We start from the raw sequence: 22,957 nt of genomic DNA, 5'->3' as shown, positions 1-22,957 counted from the left end.
ATATTTTTTGCATTTTCAGTAGACTCGGGGTTGTCAGCCAGGATGGTCTCGATCTCGTGACCTCTTGATTGGCTCGCCTCGGCCTCCCAAAGTGTTGGGATTACAGGCATGAGCCACTGCCTGGCCTTATTGATTCATTGATTGATTGATTGAGGCAGACTTATTGTTGCCCCGGCTGGAGTGCCATGGCGCAGTCTGGGTTCAAGCTATTCTCTGCTGCCTCCCAGGTTCAAGCTATTCTCTCCTGCCTCAGCCTCCTGAGTAGCTGGAATTACAGGCACCTGTCACCATGCCCAGATAATTTTTTCATTTTTAGTAGAGTCGGTGTTTCACCATTCTGGCCCTGCTGCCCTCCAACTTCTGACCTCAGTTGATTCGCCCTCCACAGCCTCCCAAAGTGCTGGGATTACAGGCGTGAGCCACTGCACCCAACGCTGACTTTCTTTTCTCTCTTTTTTTTTTTTTGAAATGGAGTTTGCTCTTCTCGCACAGGCTGGAGTGCAATGGCTCGATCTTGACCAACTGCAACCTCTGCCCCCAGGGTTCAAGCGATTATTTTGCCTTAGCCACCCGAGTAGCTGGGATTACAGGCACCTGCCACCATACCTGGCTAATTTTTTGTATTTTTAGTAGCAGAGAAGGGTTTTCACTATGTTGGCCACACTGGTCTCAAACTCCTAGCCTCAGGTGATCTACCCGCCTTGGCCTCCCAAAGAGCCGGGATTACAGGCGTGAGTCACTGCACCCCGCCCTGAGTTTCTTTTCTTCTTTTCTAAAAGTCCATTGGACTTTGTCGACTCTGAGACAGCATTTGTATTTTACCTCATCTAGATAATGAACATCACGTGTTATTTTGAACATACAATCTCTATAGAGAAAACACTGTATTTGTTATTTTTCTTTTTGGTGACTTTTTTTTTATTGCATTTTAGTTTTTTTTTTTCTTGTTAATTGTTATTTCTAATTTGTTGCTGTTGTTAAGACAAGTCGCTCTGTCGCCCAGGCTGGGGTTCAGTGGCGCCGTTAGCTAACTACAACCTCCACCTTCCAGGGTCAGGTGATTTTCCTGCCTCAGCATCCCGAGTAGCTGGGATTACAGACACGCAACACTACGCTCGCCTAATTTTTGTGTATATTTAGTAGAGACGGGGTTTCACCATGTTGGCAAAGTTGGTTTCGAACTCCTGACCTCAAGTGATTGGCCCGCCTCTGCCTCCCAGAGTGCTAAATTGCAGGCATGCGCCACCGCGCACGGCCAACTAAAATTAATTTCAATAGCAAAGAATTTTCCTGGATTCCACGTTGACTTCTCAGGAAGGTGCTATTTCCCAGATGGCTGAGCTGCTCCAGCTCATTGACGGGTTTCCTTTCCATAACTCGGAAAAAAGGCGCCCAGAGCGAGATGGAGGGAAGCTCAGGCCCTGCCCCCTCCTCGCCCCCGCGGACTTCTCACAGTCCAGGCATCTCCTCTCCCGCGTCCCGCCGCTGCACCTTAGGGCCCTGCTCCGGCCACGCTCAGGCTCCGGCCACCACTTTTTGACCCCTCCCGGCCTTGGTCAGGCCCCGCCCAACTCCTCAGCGGCCCCGCCCCGGTCTGGCTTCTGTCCTGCGCTGATTGGTTCGGACCGGGAAGCGGATGGCGTCGACTGAAAGTCTCCCCGCGGCAGGTGAGTTTTGGTCTTTCTTTTCCTGTCTGCGCTTCCCAAGCTCCTGGTGCTGCTGTACTGGGGACTTGGGATCCCCACAGACCTGGAAATTCCATCCCCTGTTAACCCAGAGCAAATTGAGACGTCCGGGTGAGAGTACGTGCGTCGCCCTGAGGCTGGTCCTCACCGGGTTTTCTGCCCCGGGGCCGTGCACACACTTCCTATAGGGAATGTTCCTGCTGAACACCCTTCCTTTCCCCTTCTCTCACCTCGCGCTGTTTCAAGTCCTCACCCGCCAGCTGGATTCCCTTGCTGGGCCTCCCAGCCTCACTCTCGTGGGTCCTTTGAGTGCAGCACCGCAGCCTGGTCCCGAGGAGGCTCATTTTCTGCCTGGTTCTCAGAACATGCAGACCCCACTCCTGTCCTAAGGCGCCATGGCCCTCAAACCTCCCTCACGCCGGGCCCTGCTGCTCCCCATTTCCAACCCTTGAAAAATGTGCTCTTCCTGGAGGCCCTCTTACCCCATCCTCTTCCTGTTTTACCTGAAGGCAGCCTTGAGTGTGAGATGTTCAGGTTCTTGGCTGTTGAACATGGAATTGAAAAAAAGAAAAAACCCACAAAGTAACAAAAGAAGAAAGCCGCAAGAGCAGGAATTTATTCAATCACGAAAGCACTTCACGGGGTGGGAGTGGACCCAAGCGAGCGTCTCTAGGGCCCCGTTTGCAAAGTTCTGGGAGTTAACGTTTCTGTTGAATTCCTATGGGCTACCTCTTATTTGGAAGAAAAATTTGGTCCTTGGCCAATGAAAAGCTAAGGTGAACTGACCCGAGACCAGAGCAGATGGGTGCCCTATGCAGAAGGGGGGGCCGGTGCTTGGCCGTGGCCAGTCCTGGGCTCTTTCCTTTTCCATCTGAGACGTGTTGGAAGCGGGAGGGCTGTAGGGAGAGTGGCCTTTGATCCTTTGTTACTCCATGCGGGGAGATGGGGTTTTTTTTTTGGTCTAGTTTTGGAAAGTTCGTGTTAATTGGGCCTTAGATTCCCTGCCCCCAGACCCAGGACCCCTTAGATTCCCTGCCTCAAAACCCAGGACCCAGGTTTTTCCCTTTTCTTTTTTATTGGAGATGAGTCTTCTTACCCAGGAGGGACGTTACCCAGGAGGGAGAGCGGGATGACAGGATCACAGCTCACTACAGTGTCAACCTCCTGTGCTTAGTAGGGATCCTCCCACCTCAGCTTCCACGGTAGCTGCAACCACGCATAAGCGCCACCACACCGTGCTAATTTCTGTGTTCTTGGTAGAGACGGGCTTTTGCTATGTTGCCCAGGCTGGTCTCCAACTCCAGCCGCATCAGCCTGACAAAGCGCTGCTGGGTTTACAGTCCTCAACCTCCTGATTAGCTGGGACTTTAGGTGAGTGCCACCATGCCCAGCTAATTTTTGTATTTTTAGTAGAAACCGGGTTTCACCATGTTGTCCAGGTTGGCCTCAAACTCCTGAGCTCAGCTTATCTGCTTGTTTTGGCCTCCCAAAATTCTGGGATTACAGGCGTAAGTCACCACACGTGGCCAGTCGTGGCATTTTTTAGAGGAAGATGACCATTATTACATTATGTTTTCCTCTTTTATTTTTTTTTTTGAGACGGAGTTTGCTCTTGTTTACCCAGGCTGGAGTGCAATGGTGCGATCTCGGCTCACCGCAACCTCCACCTCCTGGGTTCAGGCAATTCTCCTTTCTCAGCCTCCCGAGTAGCTGAGATTATAGTCACCCACCAGAATGCCCAGATAGTTTTCTGTATTTTTAGTAGAGACAGCCACCCCTTCTGCATCTGGCTCCGAACTGCTCTGGCCTCAGGCCAATTCACCTCAGCACCCACCAGCACGCCCAGCTGATTTTTTGTATTTTGAGTAGTTTGCAGAAATGGTCTCAACCTCCTGACCTTGTGATTCACCCATGTCAGCCTTCAAAAGTGTTGGAATTATAGGCCTGAGCCCCTGTACCTGGCTATTGCTTCATTTTAACTCAAATTATAAATGGATTCTAGTCCTCCAAAAATTAAAAAAAAAGCACAAGAAGCACTAAAACAGGGGATTAGATTCAAATCACCTTGAACCTTATCATCTCATGGCTTTCACCCACCTACCTGGCTCCGTGCCCCCTGCAAGCCTTTGCCCTGAGTGCTACAATCCTTGTCCACTTGTCTCCTCTGCTATCTGCTGGGACATCACACAAGCATCTCCACCTTCACATGTCCGTAAGTGACTCCTAAACCCACAAACACATTCCCTTGCGGTCTGCACATCTCAGATGAGGGTGACTGTGTACTTCCGGGAACTTTGCTGAACTTGACAGCATGTATTTTAAATATGGGAAATAATTTATAACATAAAGAGGAAATTACATGTATATGTGAAAGGAGTGAGAAGGTACATCGCTTCCTGAATTATGATTTTTGTTTTGTTTTTTGTTTTTTTTTTGAGATGGAGTTTCGCTGTTGTTACCCAAACTGGAGTGCAATGGCAGGATCTCGGCTCACCGAAACCTCCGCCTCCTGGGTTCAAGCAATTTTCCTGCCTCAGCCTCCCGAGTAGCTGGGACTACAGGCGCGACCCACCATGCCCAGCTAATTTTTGTATTTTTAGTAGAGACGGGGTTTCACCTTGTTGACCAGGATGGTCTCGATCTCTTGACCTCGTGATCCACCCTCCTCAGCCTCCCAAAGTGCTGGGATTATAGGCGTGAACCACCGTGCCCGGCTGAATTATGATTTTTTTTTTTGTAACGAGTTTTGTCGTCCAGGATGGAGTGCAGTGCTTCTATGTCAGTTCACTGCAACCTCTGCCTCCCAGGTTCAAGTGAGTCTCCTGCCTCAGTCTCTCAAATAGCTGGTATTACAGGTGCACACTACCCACAATAAGCTAATTTTGTATTTTTAGTAGATACTGAGTTTCACCGTGCTGGACAGGCTGCTCTTGAACTCCTGACCTCTGGTGATTCACCTGACTTGGCTTCCCAAAGTGCTGGGATAACTGACTTGAGCTCTGCCACTGGCCTTTTTCTTTTGTTTTGAAATGGACTTTTGCTCTTGTCGCCCAGGCTGGAGTGCTGTTGTGCGTTCTGAAATCTGCACCTTCCAGGTTGAATTGATCTCTTGCCTCAGCCTCCCAAGTAGCTGTGATAACAATTGAGTGCCAAAATTCTTCTGGGTTGTGGGAGAAAAAAGTTTGAAGACCTTGTTTCTATGGACAGATCTGTGCCCCCAGGACCTCCCTGACCTCATCTCCTACCTGTGCCCTCCTCCCTCCCACTGCTCCAGCCACACACGAGTTCTGTCTTTTTCGTGGGGCTGAGGTTCCTCCTCTGTCAGGGCCTTCACTTGAGCTGTCTCTGCCTAGGACTCTGGCCCCTTAGCTGCAAGTGACAAGCAGCCTTTCTTCCCTAGGTCTTTTGTTCTGATATCACCTTCTCTGTGGAAACCTTTGTGATCTCCCACAGCCCCCATTTGACATTGCATCTGTGAAGCCAAAAAGCTTCAGACAGATCTCAATTTAAAAAGATTCTTCTGCCAAGGTTGAGGCCGTACCCATGACACAGCCTCAGGAAGTCCTGGCGACATGTGCCCAAGGTGGTGGTGGCACAGCTTAATTTTATACATTTTAGAGAGACATGAGTCATCAGTCAATATATGGAAGAGGTTCATTGGTTTGGTCTGGAAAGGTGGGAAAACTTGAAGCAAAGGCAAAAAGACTTTAAGCAGGGAGGGGGCTTCCAAGTAAGTGACACACAAATACCACATGTCCCAGGTGATAGTAATCTGTGCAGCACTGAGGGTCAAGGCTCTGTGTCCTCCATTTCTGAAGGCTGAGCTGCACCTGTGATCCACAGAGAGGGAAGGGGCTGTGCTCTGGGTGGGATTTGGTCAGGGCTGGGTCTGTGCTCTGAAGGGGAGCTCAGTCCAGCCCAGCTCCTCACTGCTGCCTGGTGTGTGAGGCTTCTCCAGGAGGGGAGTGAGATCTGAAGTACACTTGTAGGTCTTCCTGTGGGACTGTCTTAACACTGCATGATCTCTGGTGCAGTGTGCAGCAGAGGCCCGTCTTTCTACAGGGTGAGGTGTCCCCTCTGTATGTATTTTTGTGACACTCACAGGAAGGGAGTGAGTCATTGCTAACATTACGTCTTATATATTTTTTCACATACAGGATTGATTTCTAAAGACTCATGTTACGTGAGGAAGCAGCTCAGAAGAGAAAAGAAAAGGAGCCAGGCATGGCTCTTCCTCAGGTAAAGTGACACTCCTCGGTGGGTTCATCTCTTTCCTTTCTGAAATGCCAGGTATTATAGTAGCCAGTCTGTTCTGAGTCTGAAGCGTCCTGCCTGACACGTTGGCTCGCACTCACCTGTGCCTTCCCTGAGTTCCTGTCATCTGCTGAGATTCCATATTCTGTGACCCAGTGACATACACCTGGGAAGAGGCTCCACTGGGCATAATCATGGGAAGGGCTGACACCAGACCTGGATGGACATGGGGGTTGGGTCCCCCGGTGTCAGTGCTGCTGGGCAGCCTGGATTGTTCAGGGGCCACCTCTGGGTATCAGCTCTTTGTGAACCAGAGAAACTATGTATGAAACACATGGGTTAATATGCACAGATGTCTGGTAAATTCTGGAAAAGGAGACCAATAAGTGGAGATATTTTGTATCTGATTTGGTAATTCAGTGTGGAGATATTTTGTATCTGATTTGGTAATGCAGTGGAAGCCACACTGGTAGATCAACATGTCTCTGACTCCAAACTTTGTTTTTTATTTTTTTTTTTTGAGACGGAGTTTCGCTCTTGTTACCCAGGCTGGAGTGCAATGGCGCAATCTTGGCTCACCACAACCTCCGCCTCCTGGGTTCAGGCAATTCTCCTGCCTCAGCCTCCCGAGCAGCTGGGATTGCAGGCACGCACCACCGTGCCCAGCTAATTTTTTGTAATTTTAGTAGAGACGGGGTTTCACCATGTTGACCAAGATGGTCTCGATCTGTTGACCTCGTGATCCACCCGCCTCGGCCTCCCAAAGTGCTGGGATTACAGGCTTGAGCCACCACGCCCGGCCTGTTTTTTATTTTTTAAGATACAGGATATTAGTTTGAGTGCAGTAGCTCACACCTGTAATCCCAGCATGTTGGGTGGTCACGGCAGATAAATCACTTGGGCTCTAGAGTTCAAGACCAGCCAGGCCAACATGGTGAAACCCCATCTCTACTAAAAATACAAAAATTAACAGGGTATGCTGGCACATGCTTGTAATAATCTCAGGTACTCAGGAGGTGGAGGCAGGAGAATTACTTAAACATGGGAGGTGGAGGTTACAATAAGCCGAGATTGTGCCATTGCACTCCAGGCTGGGTGACTGAGTGAGAGTTCATCTCAAAAGCAATAAACAGAAGGTGTCGCTCTGTGGCTTAGGTGTGGAGGACACTGGCAGGATTTAATGTTTACAGCAGCCTCAACTCCTGGGCTCAAGTGATTTCTTCTTTGGTCTCTCAAAGAGCTAGAATGGTAGGCATGTCCCACCACACACGGCCAGTATTTCTTTCTTTTTCTTTTTTTTTTTTTAGTCTTGCTTTGCTATCGAAGCTAAAGTGCAGTGGTGTGATATTGGCTCACTTCAAGCTCCACCTTCTGGGCTCAAGTGATACTTCTGCCTCAGCCTCCTGAGTAGCTGAGACTACAGGCGCGTGCCACCACATTGGCCTATTTTTGTATTTTTAAAAATTTTTATTTTGTGTTTTTAATAGAGACTGGGTTTCGCCATGTTGCCCACACTGGTCTTGAACTCCTCATCTAATGATCTGATCACCTTGGCCTCCCGAAGTGCTGGGATTACACGTGTGAGCACAGCTCTGTGTTTTCTTCTTCTTTGTATATTTTTCATATTTGCGAGTAACCCCCCATGTCGGTACTGAGGAAGGAGAGCTAAGCAGAATCCTGGTACAATTAAGGCCTGAATAATATCTCAGTTTATAGCGTTACTACTCAGTTATTTTTCTTGATATAGTCATGTAATAGTTTATAGAATTAGGACTTGAAGAATTCTTAATTTAAATGTCACTACCCAGTTATTTCCCTTTATATAATCCTCTATATATTATCATATGTTAGTTCATAGATTGAGTGCCTGAAGAATATCTTACCACTCAGTTACTTCCCTATATAAGTATATCTTAGTTCACAATCAGAGGAATGCCTGGAGTGGACACAGTACAGAGCACGAATTAAGGAATAAGCAGCTTATAGTTGGAGGAATGCCTGGAGTGGACGCAGTGCAGAGCATGATTTAAGGGAAAAATAGTTATACCAGGACAAGAACCCATGGCCCAGGTGGCAGCATTCAGTAACGGAAAGATACCCACTGTATGTATATCAGGCTTGGGGCGAGAGCCACTCCTCCTGATGAAGGAGTTGTAGGACCTTGCTCCACTTCTTGTGCAAGGCGTCCCTCAGACCGGCAATCCACCTTGGTGACTGTGAACTTTATCAGCTCTTGCTACTGTGCTGCTTGAAAAGCATCTTCCCATAGTACCCTTTGGAAGCTGCCAGCTGGTGGCGATAGACCCTGACAGCTCTGTCACCGCTGTGTGACTTGAATCATCCTCCTATAAATCTTCTTAGAAGTAGCATGCCCATAGATAGAAGTATTGCACACTGCACCCTCTTCACTGCGCACGGCCCACCTTCAAGCCTCGGTGACCTAATGGGGGTGGACCCCTTACTGCACACAGCCCTTGCCTTGATGGGAATGGGTCCCTTGCTGTGCACTGTCCACCTCCTGGCCTAGGTGACCTAATGGGGGTGAACCCCATGTTTTATTGCTCATGACCCTATCACTATCCTTAAAGATGATTTCACTCACTGCCCTGCCTGCTAACCTATACACAATAAATACTCACGCTTCTGGACATTCAGGGCCTCGCCTGACTCCACTTATAGGTGGTGTGGCCCCTCCTGAGTCCAGCTATGTTTTCCTTGTACTTCTGTGTCCTGTCTCTTTATTTCTCGGATCCTGCGCCTCAGCACAGCATAAGGGACACCCCACGACCCTGTGGGGTCCTCAACCCTACAATATTGTCCATAAAATCAAGATTTCCACAGTGACTTAGGGGATCTTAAAATCTTTCATGAAAAAGTGCAGTAAAATGCATCTATAGAGAAAAAATGTTCAAAAACAACTTGCCGTAGGTTTGTCAGAACAGTCTGATGAAATGGATACTTAATTTTTCTTTTCTCACTTAGTGTGAAGGTGATAACTCACTCCTGCTTAATTTTTTGTTGAAATGTGTTTTTCATTTTAGGGACGCTTGACTTTCAGGGATGTGGCTGTAGAATTCTCTTTGGCGGAGTGGAAATGCCTGACCCCTGCGCAGAGGGCTTTATACAGGGACGTGATGTTGGAGAACTACAGGAACCTGGAGTCTGTGGGTGAGGAAAACGTCCCTCCAGACACGAGGAATCTGCCCTTGTCCATCTTGGCTCTTCCTGGTTTGTATTCTCTGTTATGATTTTGCCCTATACATGTTCTTTTTGTTTGTTTGTTTGTTTTTTGTTTTTGTTTTTGAGATGTAGTTTTGCTCTTCCTGACCAGGCTGGAGTGTAATCGTGTGATATCAGCACATTGCAACCTCTGCCTCCCTGGTTGAAGTGATCCTCCCGCCTCAGCCTCCTAAGTAGCTGGGATTCTGGGCATGTAATACCACAAACAGCTAATTTTTTTTTTTTTTTTTTGAGACAGAGTCACCTGGCACCAGGCTGGAGTCCAGTGGCACAATCTCAGCTCACTGCAACCTCCGCCTCCCAAGTTCAAGAAATTGTCCTGCCTCAGCCTCCCAAGTAGCTGGGACTACAGGTGCACAGCACCACGCCCAGCTAAATTTTGTATTTTTAGTAGAGATGGGGTTTCACCATGTTGGCCGGGATGGTCTCGATCTCTTGACCTCCTGATCCACCCACCTCAGCCTCCCAAAGTGCTGGTATTACAGGCTTGAGCCACTACACTTGGCCACACGGCTAATTTTTGTATTTTTAGTAGAGACAGTGTTTCATTACGTTGGCCAGGCTGGTCTTGACCTCCTGACCTCAGGTGATCCATCCACCTCTGCCTCTCAAAGTACTGGGATTATAGGCCTGAGCCACCATGCCTGGCCTATGAACATATTTTTGATGAAACATTTTGGTTGAGTTGATGTCTTTATGAGGATATGAGGGTCTGGCTTTTGCTAGTCTGTAATCTTCACTTTTCATCTCTCATTTATTCCAGAGATTGCGTTTAAAATCTAGAGATGTGATTTCAAATAATATAGGATCCAGGAAAAGAGACACTATTGTTTTTATAGAAGGAATGAGATTTACTGTTTGATTTTCACATGGCAGACATTTTAGTGAGTGCATTATTGTTTTTCTTCACTAATGTAACTGATCACATGCATAGGCAACAATCTCCATTGGGCTCCGCTTCTTTCTTTTTTTTTTTTTTTTGAGATGGAGTCTTGCTCTGACACCCAGGCTGGAGTGCAGTGGGTGGCATGATCTTGGCTTACTGAAACCTCTGCTTTTCAATTATCCTGCCTCAACCTCCTGAATAGCTGGGATTACAGGCACACACTACCACGCCTGGCTAATGTTTTGTATTTTTATACTAGAAACAGGGTTTGACCATCCTGGCCAGGCTGGTCTCAAACTCCAGATCTCATGATCTACCTGCCTTGACCACCTAAAGTGCTGGGATTACAGGCTGGAATAGACCACGCCTGGCCTAGACCTGTTTTCACAAACACATTTCTACCTACCCAGCGAGGGGATCATTCTTCACCCTCACAGTATTCTACATTGCTGTACTCTATTTCATGGAGTTTACTTATTTTTTCATGTGTGTATGGAAATCTGGCACCTACATGGGGATTTTGTTGAGTCTTTGCCTGAAACTAGAAATCAGAGGCCGTTCAATTTAAGAGATGTAAAACTGCCTTCACCTCACGTCACCATACTGCTGCTTTTTTGGCTCTCTTTCATTCTTGTCCCCTGTCTATATTGTAATTTGTATATTTAACCTTGGGTCAACATTTTACCATTTGCTAAATTAGTTCCATTTTCCTCCAGTCTCAAACTTTCGTCTATGCTGGTGGGATCATATTCCCACAGACCAGCCTGCACACAGTTCACTCCTGCATGCCCATTACTTCCTGCCCTCCATCCTTGCCCTTCCTTTCCTGGCCTTGCCTCACATGCTACATTGATCTGGATGCAAAATGCTGCTGCTTTCCAGCCTGTTGATTTGTAATGCTGAACACCCCAATTTCCACATGAGCCCCTTCACTCCAACACGACTCTCACTGAGTAAGTCAGGACCTTATACATCCACTGGACGTAATGATAGGAGGCTGCCTAAATCAGTGTGTGCAGGGCCTGATGACTCAGCACATTCTCCATGAGGGAAGGCCCAGCATCGCTGTCAGCAGCGCAGCTCAGCCCTTGTATCCCCCTTGATGTATTTCTTCCTGTCTCTTTGTACTTTCTGTGACTGATCGTTTTCAGTACTGCCTGGGTGACCGTTGTGCTTAAGAATGTGTCATGGGATCCTTCGGGACCAGGATCAAGTTTTGTTCCTTACTTACTGAATGTATAAATTGGGTCAAGTACCTGAATACTGTGGGCCTGCTGTGCTTATTTGATAAGTAATAGTTTGCCTCCATGTTCTTTTTTTTTTTTTTTTTTTTTTTTTATGGAATTTTTCTGTTGTTGCCCAGGCTGGAGTACAGTGGCACAATCTTTGCTCACTGTAATCCCCGCCTCCCTGATTCAATCAATTCTCATGCCTGAGGCTCCCGAGTAGCTGGGCTTACAGGCATGCGCCACCAGACCTGGCTGATTTTGCATTTTTACTAGAGATGTGGTTTCTCCATGTTGGTCAGGCTGGTTTTCAACTCCAGACCTCTGGCGATCCGCCCACCTGGGCCTTTCAAAGTGTTGGGATTACAGGTGTGAGCCAGCACGCCTGGCTGCTTCTAGGTTTTTAAAACAAGTTGATTAGATGTCTTCTCATATTTAAAGTTTTATAGTACAGATTCTAAACTTTCTTTGTTTAATAAGATTTTTCAGCCTTCGACGATGTTGATGATGAGATGCCCATTTTTCTATCTCAGTCATTTCACTGTCATGTCAGAAATAGCTTTGACTGGCTGGCCACAGTGGCTCATCCTCTATTCCCAGCACTTTGGAAGGCTGCGATGATTGGATCACTTCAGGTCAAGAGTTTGAGTCCATTCGGGCCAACATGCTAAAACCTTGAATCTACTAAATACAAAAAGTTGACTGGGTACATTGGCTCACACCTGTAATCCCAGTGCTTTGGTAGGCTAAGAGGGGCAGATAACCTGTGGTCAGGAGTTTGAGACCAGCCTTGCCAACATGGTCAAACCCCATCTCTACTAAAACTACACAAATTAGCTTGGTGTGGTGGCATGCACTTGTAATCCCAGCTACTTGGTAGGCTGAAGCCAAGGAATTATTGGATCTCAGGAGGCGAAGGTTACAATGAGCCTACATCACGCCGCTGCACTCCAGCCTGAATGATGGAGTGAGACTCTCGTACACACACACACCCATACACACGCATGTGCACACACACACGCTCACGTGCTCGTGCTCTCTCTCTCTCGCACTCGCGCACGCGCACTCACTCTCTCTCTCCCTCTCTGCCAGGCTGTAGTCTCAGCTACTTGGGAGTCTCCAGCAGGAGAATCTCTTAAGGCAGGACCATCATACCATTACACTTTAGTCTGGGTGACAGAGCGTGACTCAGTCTCAAAAAAAAAAAAAAATAGGTTAAACTGGGAAGCTTAAGACACAGAAATTTATTTATTTTGAATTTAGAAAGTGGGAAATCTAAGAGCAAGGTGCAGGCAAATTGGTTTCTGCTGACAGCCTCCTTTGTGATTTAGCCCAAGCATCTTCCTGCTGTGTTTTGTCTTGGTGGAAAGAGGAATAGTCAACAAGCTCTTTACTGTCTCTTTTTATAAAAGCACTAGTCCTGGCCAGGAGCCGTGGACTTTATATTTTGTGGGTATCTCCTCCAAATGCATAATGAAGAAGTTTTCATCAACAGGGCAAGGCAATACAGAAGTGTTCCACACAGGGACATTGGCAAGACAGGAAAGTCATCACTTTGGAGAGTTTTGCTTCCAGGAGACTGAGGAACATAGTCATGACTTTGAGTTTCAGTGGCAAGAAGCTGAAAGAAATAACCAGGAAGCACCGTGACAACATGTAAAAAGCTGACTGGTAGTACAGACCAATAAGATCAAAGGCATGCCGGAAACAAGCCTGTTAAAGATGAGCTTGGAGTGATCTTTCGTGGGCATCTTCTGAAACTCACATACTTCAGACTGAAGGGAATTCTGGTAATCAGGTTGAGAAGTCTGTTGATGATGCTTCCTTAGTTTCAACATCCCAAATAATTTCTTGTGTAGCCAAAACCCATATATCTAATAACCATGACAGTAATTTCCTCCTTTCTTCATTACTTATACAGAAACAGGAAGTTTCCCACACATGAGAGTGGGAAAGCCTTCAATTGTATCTCATTCTTTTCATTTATTTTTTATTCATTTATTTTTCTTCTTTTCAGCCAACGGCAACCTCAATTGTAGCTCATTCTTAAGGAAACGGATAAAAAACCATTTAGGAAAGAAACAACATGAATGTGATGTGTGTGGCAAGGTCTTTAATAAGAAGCGATATCTTAAAAGCCATCGTAGATGTCACACGGGTGAGAAGCCTTACAAGTGTAATGAGTGTGGCAAGACCTTCAGTCACAGGTCATGCGTTCTACGCCATCGCAGAGTTCATACAGGAGAGAAACCTTACAAGTGTAATGAGTGTGGCAAGACCTTCAGTCGGGCGTCATACCTTACATGCCATCGTAGACTTCATACTGGAGAGAAACCTTACAAGTGTAATGAGTGTGGCAAGGCCTTCAGTCAGATGTCATCCCTTGTATACCATCATAGACTTCATACTGGAGAGAAACCTTACAAATGTAATGAGTGTGGCAAGACCTTTCGTCGAAAGTCATCCCTTACATGCCATCGTAGATTTTATTGTGCAGAGAAACCTTACAAGTATGAGTGTGGTAAGACCTACCATGAAATGTCATCTCTTAAATGCCATTGTAGACATCATACTGGAGAGAAACATTACAAGTGTAATGAGTGTGGCAAGACCTTCAGTCGCATGTCATCCCTTACATGCCATCGTAGACTTCATACTGGGGAGAAACCTTACAAGTGTCATGAGTGTGGCAAGACCTTCAGTCAGAACTCATCCCTTACATACCATTGTAGACTTCATACTGGAGAGACACCTTACAAATGTGAAAAATGTGACAAAGGTTTCACTCGCAAATCACACCTTGAAATGCATAAGATAATCCATACTGGAGAGAAACCATACAAATGTATGGTTTGTGATAAGGCTTTTGCATATAATTCATACCTGGCAAAACATGCTAGAATTCACACTGGAGAGAAACCTTACAAGTGTGACGAGTGTGGCAAGACCTTCAGTCATACGTCATCCCTTACATGCCATCATAGGCTTCATACTGGAGAGAAACCTTACAAGTGTCACGAGTGTGGCAAGAAATTCCATCAGATGGCATCCCTTAGATACCATTGTAGTAGACTTCATACTGGAGAGAAACCTTACAAGTGTAATGAGTGTGGCAAGGCCTTCAGTCAGATGTCATCCCTTACATGCCATCGTAGACTTCATACTGGAGAGAAACCTTACAAGTGTCACGAGTGTGGCAAGAAATTCCATCAGATGGCATCCCTTAGATACCATTGTAGTAGACTTCATACTGGAGAGAAACCTTACAAGTGTAATGAGTGTGGCAAGGCCTTCACTCAGATGTCATCCCTTGTACACCATCGTAGACGTCATACTGGAGAGAAACCTCACAAGTGTAATGAATGTGGCAAGGGTTTTGTTAAAAAGGAACACCTTGTACGTCATCATAGACTTCACACTGCAGAGAAACCTTACAAGTGTAATGAGTGTGACAAGGCCTTCAGTCACACGTCATCCCTTGTATACCATCGTAGATGTCATACTGGAGAGAAACCTTACAAGTGCAATGAGTGTGGCAAGACCTTCAGTCAGATATCATATCTTGTATACCATCGTAGACTTCATACTGGAGAGAAACCTTACAAGTGTAATGAGTGTGACAAGACCTTCAGCCACCCGTCATCCTTTGTACGCCATCGTAGATTTCATACTGGAGAGAAACTGCAAGTGTAATGAGTGTGACAAGACCTTCAGCCACCTGTCATCCTTTGTATGCCATCGTAGGTTTCATACAGGAGAGAAACTTTAATGAGTGTGACAAGAGCTTCAGCCACCCGTCATCCTTTGTATGCCATCGTAGATTTCATACAGGAGAGAAACTGCAAGTGTAATGAGTGTGGCAAGACCTTCATTCAAAAGTCACACCTTACCTACCATAGTGGACTTCATACTAGAGAGACCTTACAGATGTAAGGTTTGTGACAAGGCTTTCTAGCATGATTCATACCGGGCACAAAATACTAGAATTCACACTGGAGACAATCCTTAAAATTGTAATGAGTGTCCAAGACCGTCAGTAGTAATTCATCCCCTGTAACTGACAACCTCTCACACCTGCCTTGTACAACAACTATCCCCCTCTCCAATGTGAAGATCCAGTGTGCCCAGCCCCCAGCATCTTCTTCCTCTGCAGCAGCAGGTAGACAAACGTATGTTTAGGTGCAAACTGGAGAGGGGTGTGTATCCGGGCATTCCTAACCCCAGAACTCTCAGTTTCCATGGACCAAGAAATTAAAATGATTTTAAGTCCTCACTACTATTGGTCCAAGTGAGCTGTGTTACTTCCCCTCCTAGTAGGAACTGGCACAGCAGCTGGGATAGGCACCAGAATAGGAAGCATCAGCACTTCAGCCCGTTTCTGTCATAAACTGTTCCAGGAACTCAATGATGACATGGAAAGAGTGGCCAATTCCCTGAACTCCCTCCAGAACCAGTTAAATTCCCTAGCTGCAGTAGTGCTACAGCAGTGCTATTGCAGGGCCTTCAGCTTACAGCGCAGAAGGGAATTACCTGCCTCTTCTACAGGAAGGGTGTTGCTACCATGTCAGTCAGGAATAGAAACAGGAAAAGTTAAAGAGCTAAGGGACCACATTCAAAGGCAGCACACAGTCAGCAGCTGGAGCTTCCCAGGGCTCAGAACCTGGATCCACTGGGCTCTTCCCCTCCTTGGGCCTTTACTAGTAATCTTCCTGGCCCTTACCTTTGGTCCCTGTATGATTAACATACTGTAGTGCTTCACGGAAGCCACAGTTGTCAGACAACTGCCCAGTTGCTAGCCTTTTGGGGGTACAAGCCCCTGAGCACAGATGTTAATTTGTAAAAGGCGATGCTCCACATGTAACATAAAGAGCATCAAAGGGGTGAATGAGATGGAAGGCCTGTGTGAAAGGCCTCTAAGGAAAATTTCCTGAGTGTCTAAAATAGCTGCCTCAGCTACCTTACCTGCTTTTGTGCTTATGTACATCTGCTTCCTGCTTACTAGCGAAAAAGCCCCCTGCACAATTGCTACATTGCCTGAAAATCGTGAGTTACTTCCCCTATTTCTAACCTATAAGAACTATGTACTGACACAGGCTGGGGTCCAGACTTTTGGGTGCTCACCTGTCTGGGCCCACTGGTGTAATCAACTGTGGTCCTCTGACACTCTGAGTGCCGTTTGGGTTTCTTGTCAGGAGAAATTCCAGGAACAGCATTGCAAAATTTTGATTTTTTTTTTCATTCAGATGGAGTTTCCCTCTGTCACCAGCCAAAAGTGCATGGTGCAATCTCAGCTCACTGCAACCCCTGCCTCCCCATTTGAAGCAATTCTGCCTCAGCCTTCTGAGTAGTTGGGCCTACAAGTACCAGCCACCATGACCAGATAATTTCTATTTCTAGGTCCTTGAGGAATCGCCACACTGTCTTCCACAATGGTTGAACTAATTTACACTCCCACCAGCAGTGTAAAAGTGTTCCAATTTCTCCACATCCTCTCTGGCATCTTTTGTCTCCAGACTTTTTAATGATTGCCATTCTAACTGGCATGAGATGGTATCTCAATGTAGTTTTGATTTGCATTTCTCTAATGACCAGTGATGATGAGCATTTTTTCATATGTTTGTTGGCCTCATGTATGTCTTCTTTTGTAAAGTGTTTGTTCATATCCTTTGCCCACTTTTGAATGGGCTTGTTTTTTTCTTGTAAATCTGTTTTAGTTCTTTGTAAATTCTGGATATCGGCCCTTTGTCAGACGGGTAGACTGCAAAATTTTTTTCCCATTCTTGGTTGCCAATTCACTCTAATGACTGTGGATCTTTGGCCGTGCAGCAGCTGTGGAGTTTGATTAGGTCCAATATGTCTGTTTTGGCTTTTGTTGCCAATGCTTTTGGTGTTTTGGTCATGAAGTCCTTGCCTATGCCTATGTCCTGAATGGTTTTGCCTAGATTTTCTTCTAGGGTTTTTATGGTGTTAGGTCTTATGTGTAAGTCTTTAATCCATCTGGAGTTAATTTTAGTGTAAGGTGTCAGGAAGGGGTCCAGTTTCTGCTTTCTGCACATGGCTAGCCAGTTTTCCCAACACCATTTATTAAATAAGGAATCCTTTCCCCATTGCTTGTTGTTGTCAGGTTTGTAAAAGATTGGATGGTTGTAGATATGTTGTGTTGCCTCCAAGGCCTCTGTTCTGTTCCCTTGATCTATATCTCTGTTTTGGTACCAGTACCATGCTGTTTTGATTACTATAGCCTTAGAGTATAGTTTGAAGTCCAGTAGTGTGATGCCTCCCGCTGTGTTCTTTTTGCTTAGAATTGACTTGCCTATGTGGGCTCTCTTTTGGTTCTATATGAATGTTTAAGGTGTTTTTTTCCAGTACTGTTAAGAAGGTCATTGGTAGCTTGATGGGGATAGTGTTGAATCTGTAAATTACTTTGGGCAGTATGGTCATTTTTCCAATATTGATTCTTTCTAACCATGAACATGGAATGTTTCTCCATCTGTTTGTGTCCTCTCTTTCATTGAGCAGTGGTTTGTAGTTCTCCTTGAAGAGGTCCTTTACATTCCTTGTTAGTTGTATTTCTAGGTATTTTATTCTCTATATAGCAATTGTGAATGGCAGTTCGTTCTTGATTTGGCTTTCTTTAAGTCTGTTATTGGTGTATAGAAATGCTTGTGATTTTTGCACATTGATTTTGTATCCTGAGACTTTGCTGAAGTTATCTATCAGTTTCAGGAAATTTTGGGCTGAGATGATGGGGTCTTCTAGATATACAATCATGTCATCTGCAAATAGAGACAATTTGACTTCCTCCTTTCCTATTTGAATACCTTTATTTCTTTTTCTTGCCTGATTGCTATGTCTACTAGATGGTTATTTGAGGCGGGTTGCTGAGGCGCCTGTGACCTTGTACACACTCAAACTGCATTCTCAGGAGGCTGTTCTTAACGTTCCTTACCACACTCCCCATGCCACACCCTGTCGTGTTTTTAGGTGTAAGGAGTTTCATCCCCATGCACAAATCACATACACACAGTGCCTTAGTATTTTTTCATGTGCAGACCTCAAATGCCACATACATAAGCTTAAATATGTTGCTGTGTACCCCCCATACTTTGGGAGGCCATGGTGGGTGGATCACTTGAGGTCAGGAGTTGGAAACCAGCCTAGCACACATGGTCAAATCCTGTCTCTACTAAAAATACAACACAATTAGCTGAACATGCTGGTGTGAGTCTGTAATTCCAGGTACTTGGAGGCTGAGGCAGGAGAACTGCCTGAGTCCAGAAGGTGGAGATTGCAGTGAACCACGACACTGCACTCAAGCCTGGGCAACAGCAAAGTTCCATGTAAAAAAAAATTTTCAGTAAATTATAGGAAGACTAAGCAGTCCCAGAGATAAGAATTCCTGGGACTGGCCGGGTGCGGTGGCTCACGCCTGTAATCCCAACACTTTGGGAGGCCGAGGTGGGTGGATCACGAGGTCAAGAGATCGAGACCATCCTGGTCAACAAGGTGAAACCCCATCTCTACTAAAAATACAAAAATTAGTTGGGCATGGTGGTGCATGCCTGTAACCCCAGCTACTCAGGAGGCTGAGGCAGGAGAATTGCCTGAACCCAGGAGGCAGAGATTGTGGTGAGCTGAGATAGCGCCATTGCACTCCAGCCTGGGTAACAAGAGCGAAACTCCGTCTCAAAAAAAAAAAGAAAAAAAATTATTGGGATCATCGTCCCTTCTTATGGAGTGATATATAACCTTCATTGAAGTACATCAACATGTAACCAATCATGTTGCTGCAACCTACACACTGGTGTTTAATAGAAAATGTGGTGATTCTGCTAAAGCTTCTCTTTTTCTATGAGTGTGAAACCTTAACGTCTCCAATGTGGAACGCTGATCCCATTCATTTGGAGTTGATGTTTCCTGGTGGCTATCTTCAAGCTTTGTGTTTAAATAAACTTTGTACTTAATCACATATGTATAAATGTGTGTGTGTGTGTGTGTATTTTTTGATATGGAAATTCAATTTTGTTGCCCAGGCTGGAGTGCAGTGGCACAATCTCAGCTCACCACAACTTCTGCCTTCCAGGTTCAACTGATTCTTCTCTCTCAACCTCTTAAGTAGCTGGGACTACAGGTGAGTGCCACCACTGTTGGCTGATTTTTGTATCTTTAGTAGGGATAGGGTTTTACCATGTTGGCCAGGCTGGTTTCACACTCCTGACCTCAGGTTATCTGCCTACCTTAGCCTCCTAGAGTGCTGGGATTATAGGCAAGAGCTACCACACTCAGCCTTATTTCTTTTGTGAAACAGAGTTTTATTCTTCTTGCCCAGACTGGTGTGTAGTGGAATGCTGGGATTACAGGCATGAGCCACCGCACCCAGGCTTATTTCTTATTTTTATTTATTTTATTCCTTTTTTTTTTTTGAAACAAACTTTTGCTCTTGTTGCCCAGGGTAAAGTGCAGTGGCACAAGCTAATATTTGTATTTTTAATATAGATGGGGATTTGCCATGTTGGCCAATCACCATGTGAGCCAGGCTGGTCTCGAACTTCTGACCTCAAGTAATCTGTCCACTGTACACTCCAAAGTTGCTGGGATTAAAGGTGTGAGCCACTGCGCCTGGCCCAAGGCTTCTTGTCTTTAAGTGATTATTGTGATAGCTGAGGACAATAGAAAATACCTAACATCATTTCAATTATTATAAAAACTAAAACTTATTTCACGGGCTTATCCATCCTTGCACTCATGGATGGGTAAGCGCAAGGATGGTCTTGAACCCCTGACTTCAGTTGATCTGCCCACCTTGGCCTCCCAAAGTGCTGAGATTACAGGCATTAGCCACTGGGCCCGACCTTAAGTATTGTTTATTTATTTATTTTTGAGATGGAGTATCCCTCAGTTGGCCAAGCTCAAGTGCCCTGATGTGATCTTGGCTCATGGCAACCTCCGCCTCCTGGCTTCAAGCAATTATCCTACCTCAGTTTACCGAGTAGAGTAGCTGGGACTACAGGCTGCGCCACCATTCCCAGCTAAGTTTTTTGTATTTTTAGTAGAGACAGGGTTTCACCATGTTGTTCAGGATGGCCTCCATCTCTTGACCTAGTGATCCACCCGCCTCAGCCTCCCAAAGTGCTGGGATTATAGGTGTGAGCCACCGTGTCCGGCCTTAGAGAGTTATATTCAAAGCTGAATTCCAGACATCTGAATTCAGGTGCTTGGGTTCACTTTTTTTATTTTTTTTGAGACAGAGTTTTGCTCTTGTTACCCAGGCTGGAGTGCAATGGCGCAATCTCGGCTCACTGCAGCCTCCGCCTCCTGGGTTCAGGCAATTCTCCTGCCTCAGCCTCCCGAGTAGCTGGGATTACAGGCACAGGCCACCATGCCCAGCTAACTTTTTGTATTTTTAGTAGAGATGGTGTTTCACCATGTTGACCAGGATGGTCTCAATCTCTTGACCTCGTGATCCACATGCCTTGGCCTCCCAAAGTGCTGGGATTACAGGCTTGAGCCTGCACCCGGCCCACATTTTTATCTGTTTGAATTGTGGCCACTTTCCCAGAGTGTGTGTGAGGAAGTTCTCTCCAAGTCCAGATCTTTGCTAATGGGACAGTGTGTTAGTTTATGGCCAAGGACATGGGAAGCACGTAGAAAACTGTTCAGCTCATGAGACGTGAGCCATTGCTCAGCCATTGCTATTGCTATAATTATGACATTTGTTTGTTCTTGTTTTTGTTTTGGAGATGCACTCTTGTTCTGTCACCCAGGCTAGAGCTCAGTGGCATGATCTCAGCTCACTGCAACCTCCGCCTCCCGGGTGCAAAGAATTATCTTCCTCAGCCTCCCAAGTAGCTGGGATTACAGACACCTGCCACCATGCTTGGCTAATTTTTTTTTTTTTTTTGGAAACGGAGTTTTACTCTTGTTACCCAGGCTGGAGTGCGATGGCGCGATCTCGGCTCACCGCAACCTCCGCCTCCTGGGATCAGGCAATTCTCCTGCCTCAGCCTCCTGAGTAGCTGGGATTACAGGCACGCACCACCATGCCCAGCTAATTTTTGTTGTATTTTTAGTAGAGACGGGGTTTCACCTTGTTGACCAGGAGGGTCTCAATCTCTTGACCTCGTTATCCACCCGCCTCAGCCTCCCAAAGTGCTGGGAGTACAAGTGTGAGCCACTGTGCCCGGCCTGCCTGGCTAATTTTTGTATTTTTAGTAGAGATGGGGTTTCACCACCTTGACCCGGCAGGTTTTGAACTCCTGACCTCGTGTGCCACTGCTCCTGGCAATCATAAGTTTTTCTTTAAATCATAACAGCCTTCTACAGTTAGATCATGATGGTTTTTTGATTCTGAGTTTCATTTCTTTCTCTCCCTCTCTCTTTTTGACGGACTCTCAATCTGTCACCCAGATGTAGTGTAGTGGTACATTCTCAGCTCACTGCAACCTTTACCTCTCATGTTCAAGCGATTGTCCTGCCTCAGCCTCACGAGTAGCTGGGACTACAGGAGCCCACCACCATGCCCAGCTAATTTTCTGTATTTATACTAGAGACGGGGTTCCACTGTGTTAGTCAGTGTGGTCTCAATCTTTTGACTTCATGATTCTCCCGCCTTGGCCTCCCAAAGTGTTGGGATTACAGGCATGAGCCACCACACCCAGACTTTTCTTTTTTTCTTTTTAAGACAATTTGGCTCTTGTCACCCAGGCTGGAGTGCAATGGTGTAATAATCTCGGCTCACTGCATCCTCCACCTCCTGGGTTCAAACAAATGTCCTGCCTCAGCCCCCTGAGTAGCTGGGATTACAGGTGCCCGCCACCATGTCCAGCTAAATTTTGTATTTTTAGTAAAGACGGGGTTTCACTACCTTGACCAGGCTGGTCTCCAACTCCTAACCTCAGTTGATCTGCCCGCCTTAGCCTCCCAAAGTACTGAAATTACAGGCATGGGCCCTGACTTTGTTTTTTATAGTCATTGGACTTTGTCGACTCTGAGACAGTACCTGTATTTTAGCTCATCTTGATAATGAATATCCCGTGTTATGTTGAACAGAATATCTAACATATCTATGGAGAAAACATTGTATTTAGTTTTTATCTGTAATTTTTTGTTATAGAATTGGTCTGTCACCTAGGCTGGGGTGCAGTGGTGTAATCTCAGCTAACTGCAATTTCTGCCTTCTGGGTTCACGCGATTCTCTTGCCTCAGCCTCCCGAGTAGCTAGCTGGTATTACAGGCGAGTAACACTACGTACGCCCGTCTAGATTTTTGCATATTTAGTAGAGACGGGGTTTCACCATGTTGGCAAACCTGGTCTCGAACTTCTGACCTCAGGTGATCTGCCCAACTCGGCCTCCCAAAGTGCTGAGATTACAGGCGTTAGCTACCGCGTCTGGCCAACTAAAATTAATTTCAATGGCAAGGAACTAGGGGGTGGGGAGGTTGGGGAGGGATAACATGGGGAGAAATGCCAGATATAGATGAAGGTAGAATGGAGGCAGCAAACCATCTGGTTATTTATGCACCTATGCAACAACCCTACATGAATTGCACCTGTACCCCAGAACATAAAGTGAAATATTTAAAAAACAGCAATGAATTTTTCTGGATGCAATTACTGCTCAAGGTTCACTTCTCACAGAGGTGCTATTTCCCAGACTGCTGAGCTG

General features: G+C 46.0%; 1 protein-coding gene across 3 annotated transcripts; it reads left to right on the top strand.

Moving 5' to 3' along the window:
- The first annotated feature begins 1,610 nt into the window (after window positions 1-1,610).
- Window positions 1,611-19,270, top strand: LOC128928048 (uncharacterized). Of its 3 annotated transcripts, none has more exons than XM_035283672.3 (4): window positions 1,611-1,667; window positions 5,843-5,924; window positions 8,981-9,167; window positions 13,309-19,270. In XM_035283672.3, exons 2-4 carry the CDS (start codon window positions 5,862-5,864, stop codon window positions 14,982-14,984), a joined length of 1,926 nt encoding a protein of 641 aa, XP_035139563.3. In that variant the 5' UTR covers window positions 1,611-1,667; window positions 5,843-5,861; the 3' UTR covers window positions 14,985-19,270. The 3 variants fall into 3 exon arrangements, with proteins under 3 accessions (XP_035139563.3, XP_078217349.1, XP_078217348.1); XM_078361223.1 differs by having other exon boundaries at window positions 1,611-1,796; XM_078361222.1 differs by lacking the exon at window positions 1,611-1,667 and adding an exon at window positions 1,895-3,897.
- The last annotated feature ends 3,687 nt before the right edge of the window (window positions 19,271-22,957 follow it).

Source organism: Callithrix jacchus, chromosome 22, assembly GCF_049354715.1.
Source record: "Callithrix jacchus isolate 240 chromosome 22, calJac240_pri, whole genome shotgun sequence".
In the NCBI taxonomy this organism is placed as follows: domain Eukaryota; kingdom Metazoa; phylum Chordata; class Mammalia; order Primates; family Cebidae; genus Callithrix; species Callithrix jacchus.
The sequence above is the reverse complement of the archived record's forward strand: the minus strand, read 5'-3'. Positions and strand labels throughout refer to the sequence as shown.

What these genes read in the sequence shown, in the direction of transcription:
- LOC128928048 (XM_035283672.3), top strand. Translation starts at nt 5,862, where the DNA reads ATGTTACGTGAGGAAGCAGCTCAGAAGAGAAAAGAAAAGGAGCCAGGC. An exon ending in CAGGCATGGCTCTTCCTCAG is followed by an intron (nt 5,925 to 8,980) that starts GTAAAGTGACAC and finishes TTTTCATTTTAG; the next exon opens with GGACGCTTGACTTTCAGGGA. An exon ending in GTCCATCTTGGCTCTTCCTG is followed by an intron (nt 9,168 to 13,308) that starts GTTTGTATTCTC and finishes TCTTCTTTTCAG; the next exon opens with CCAACGGCAACCTCAATTGT.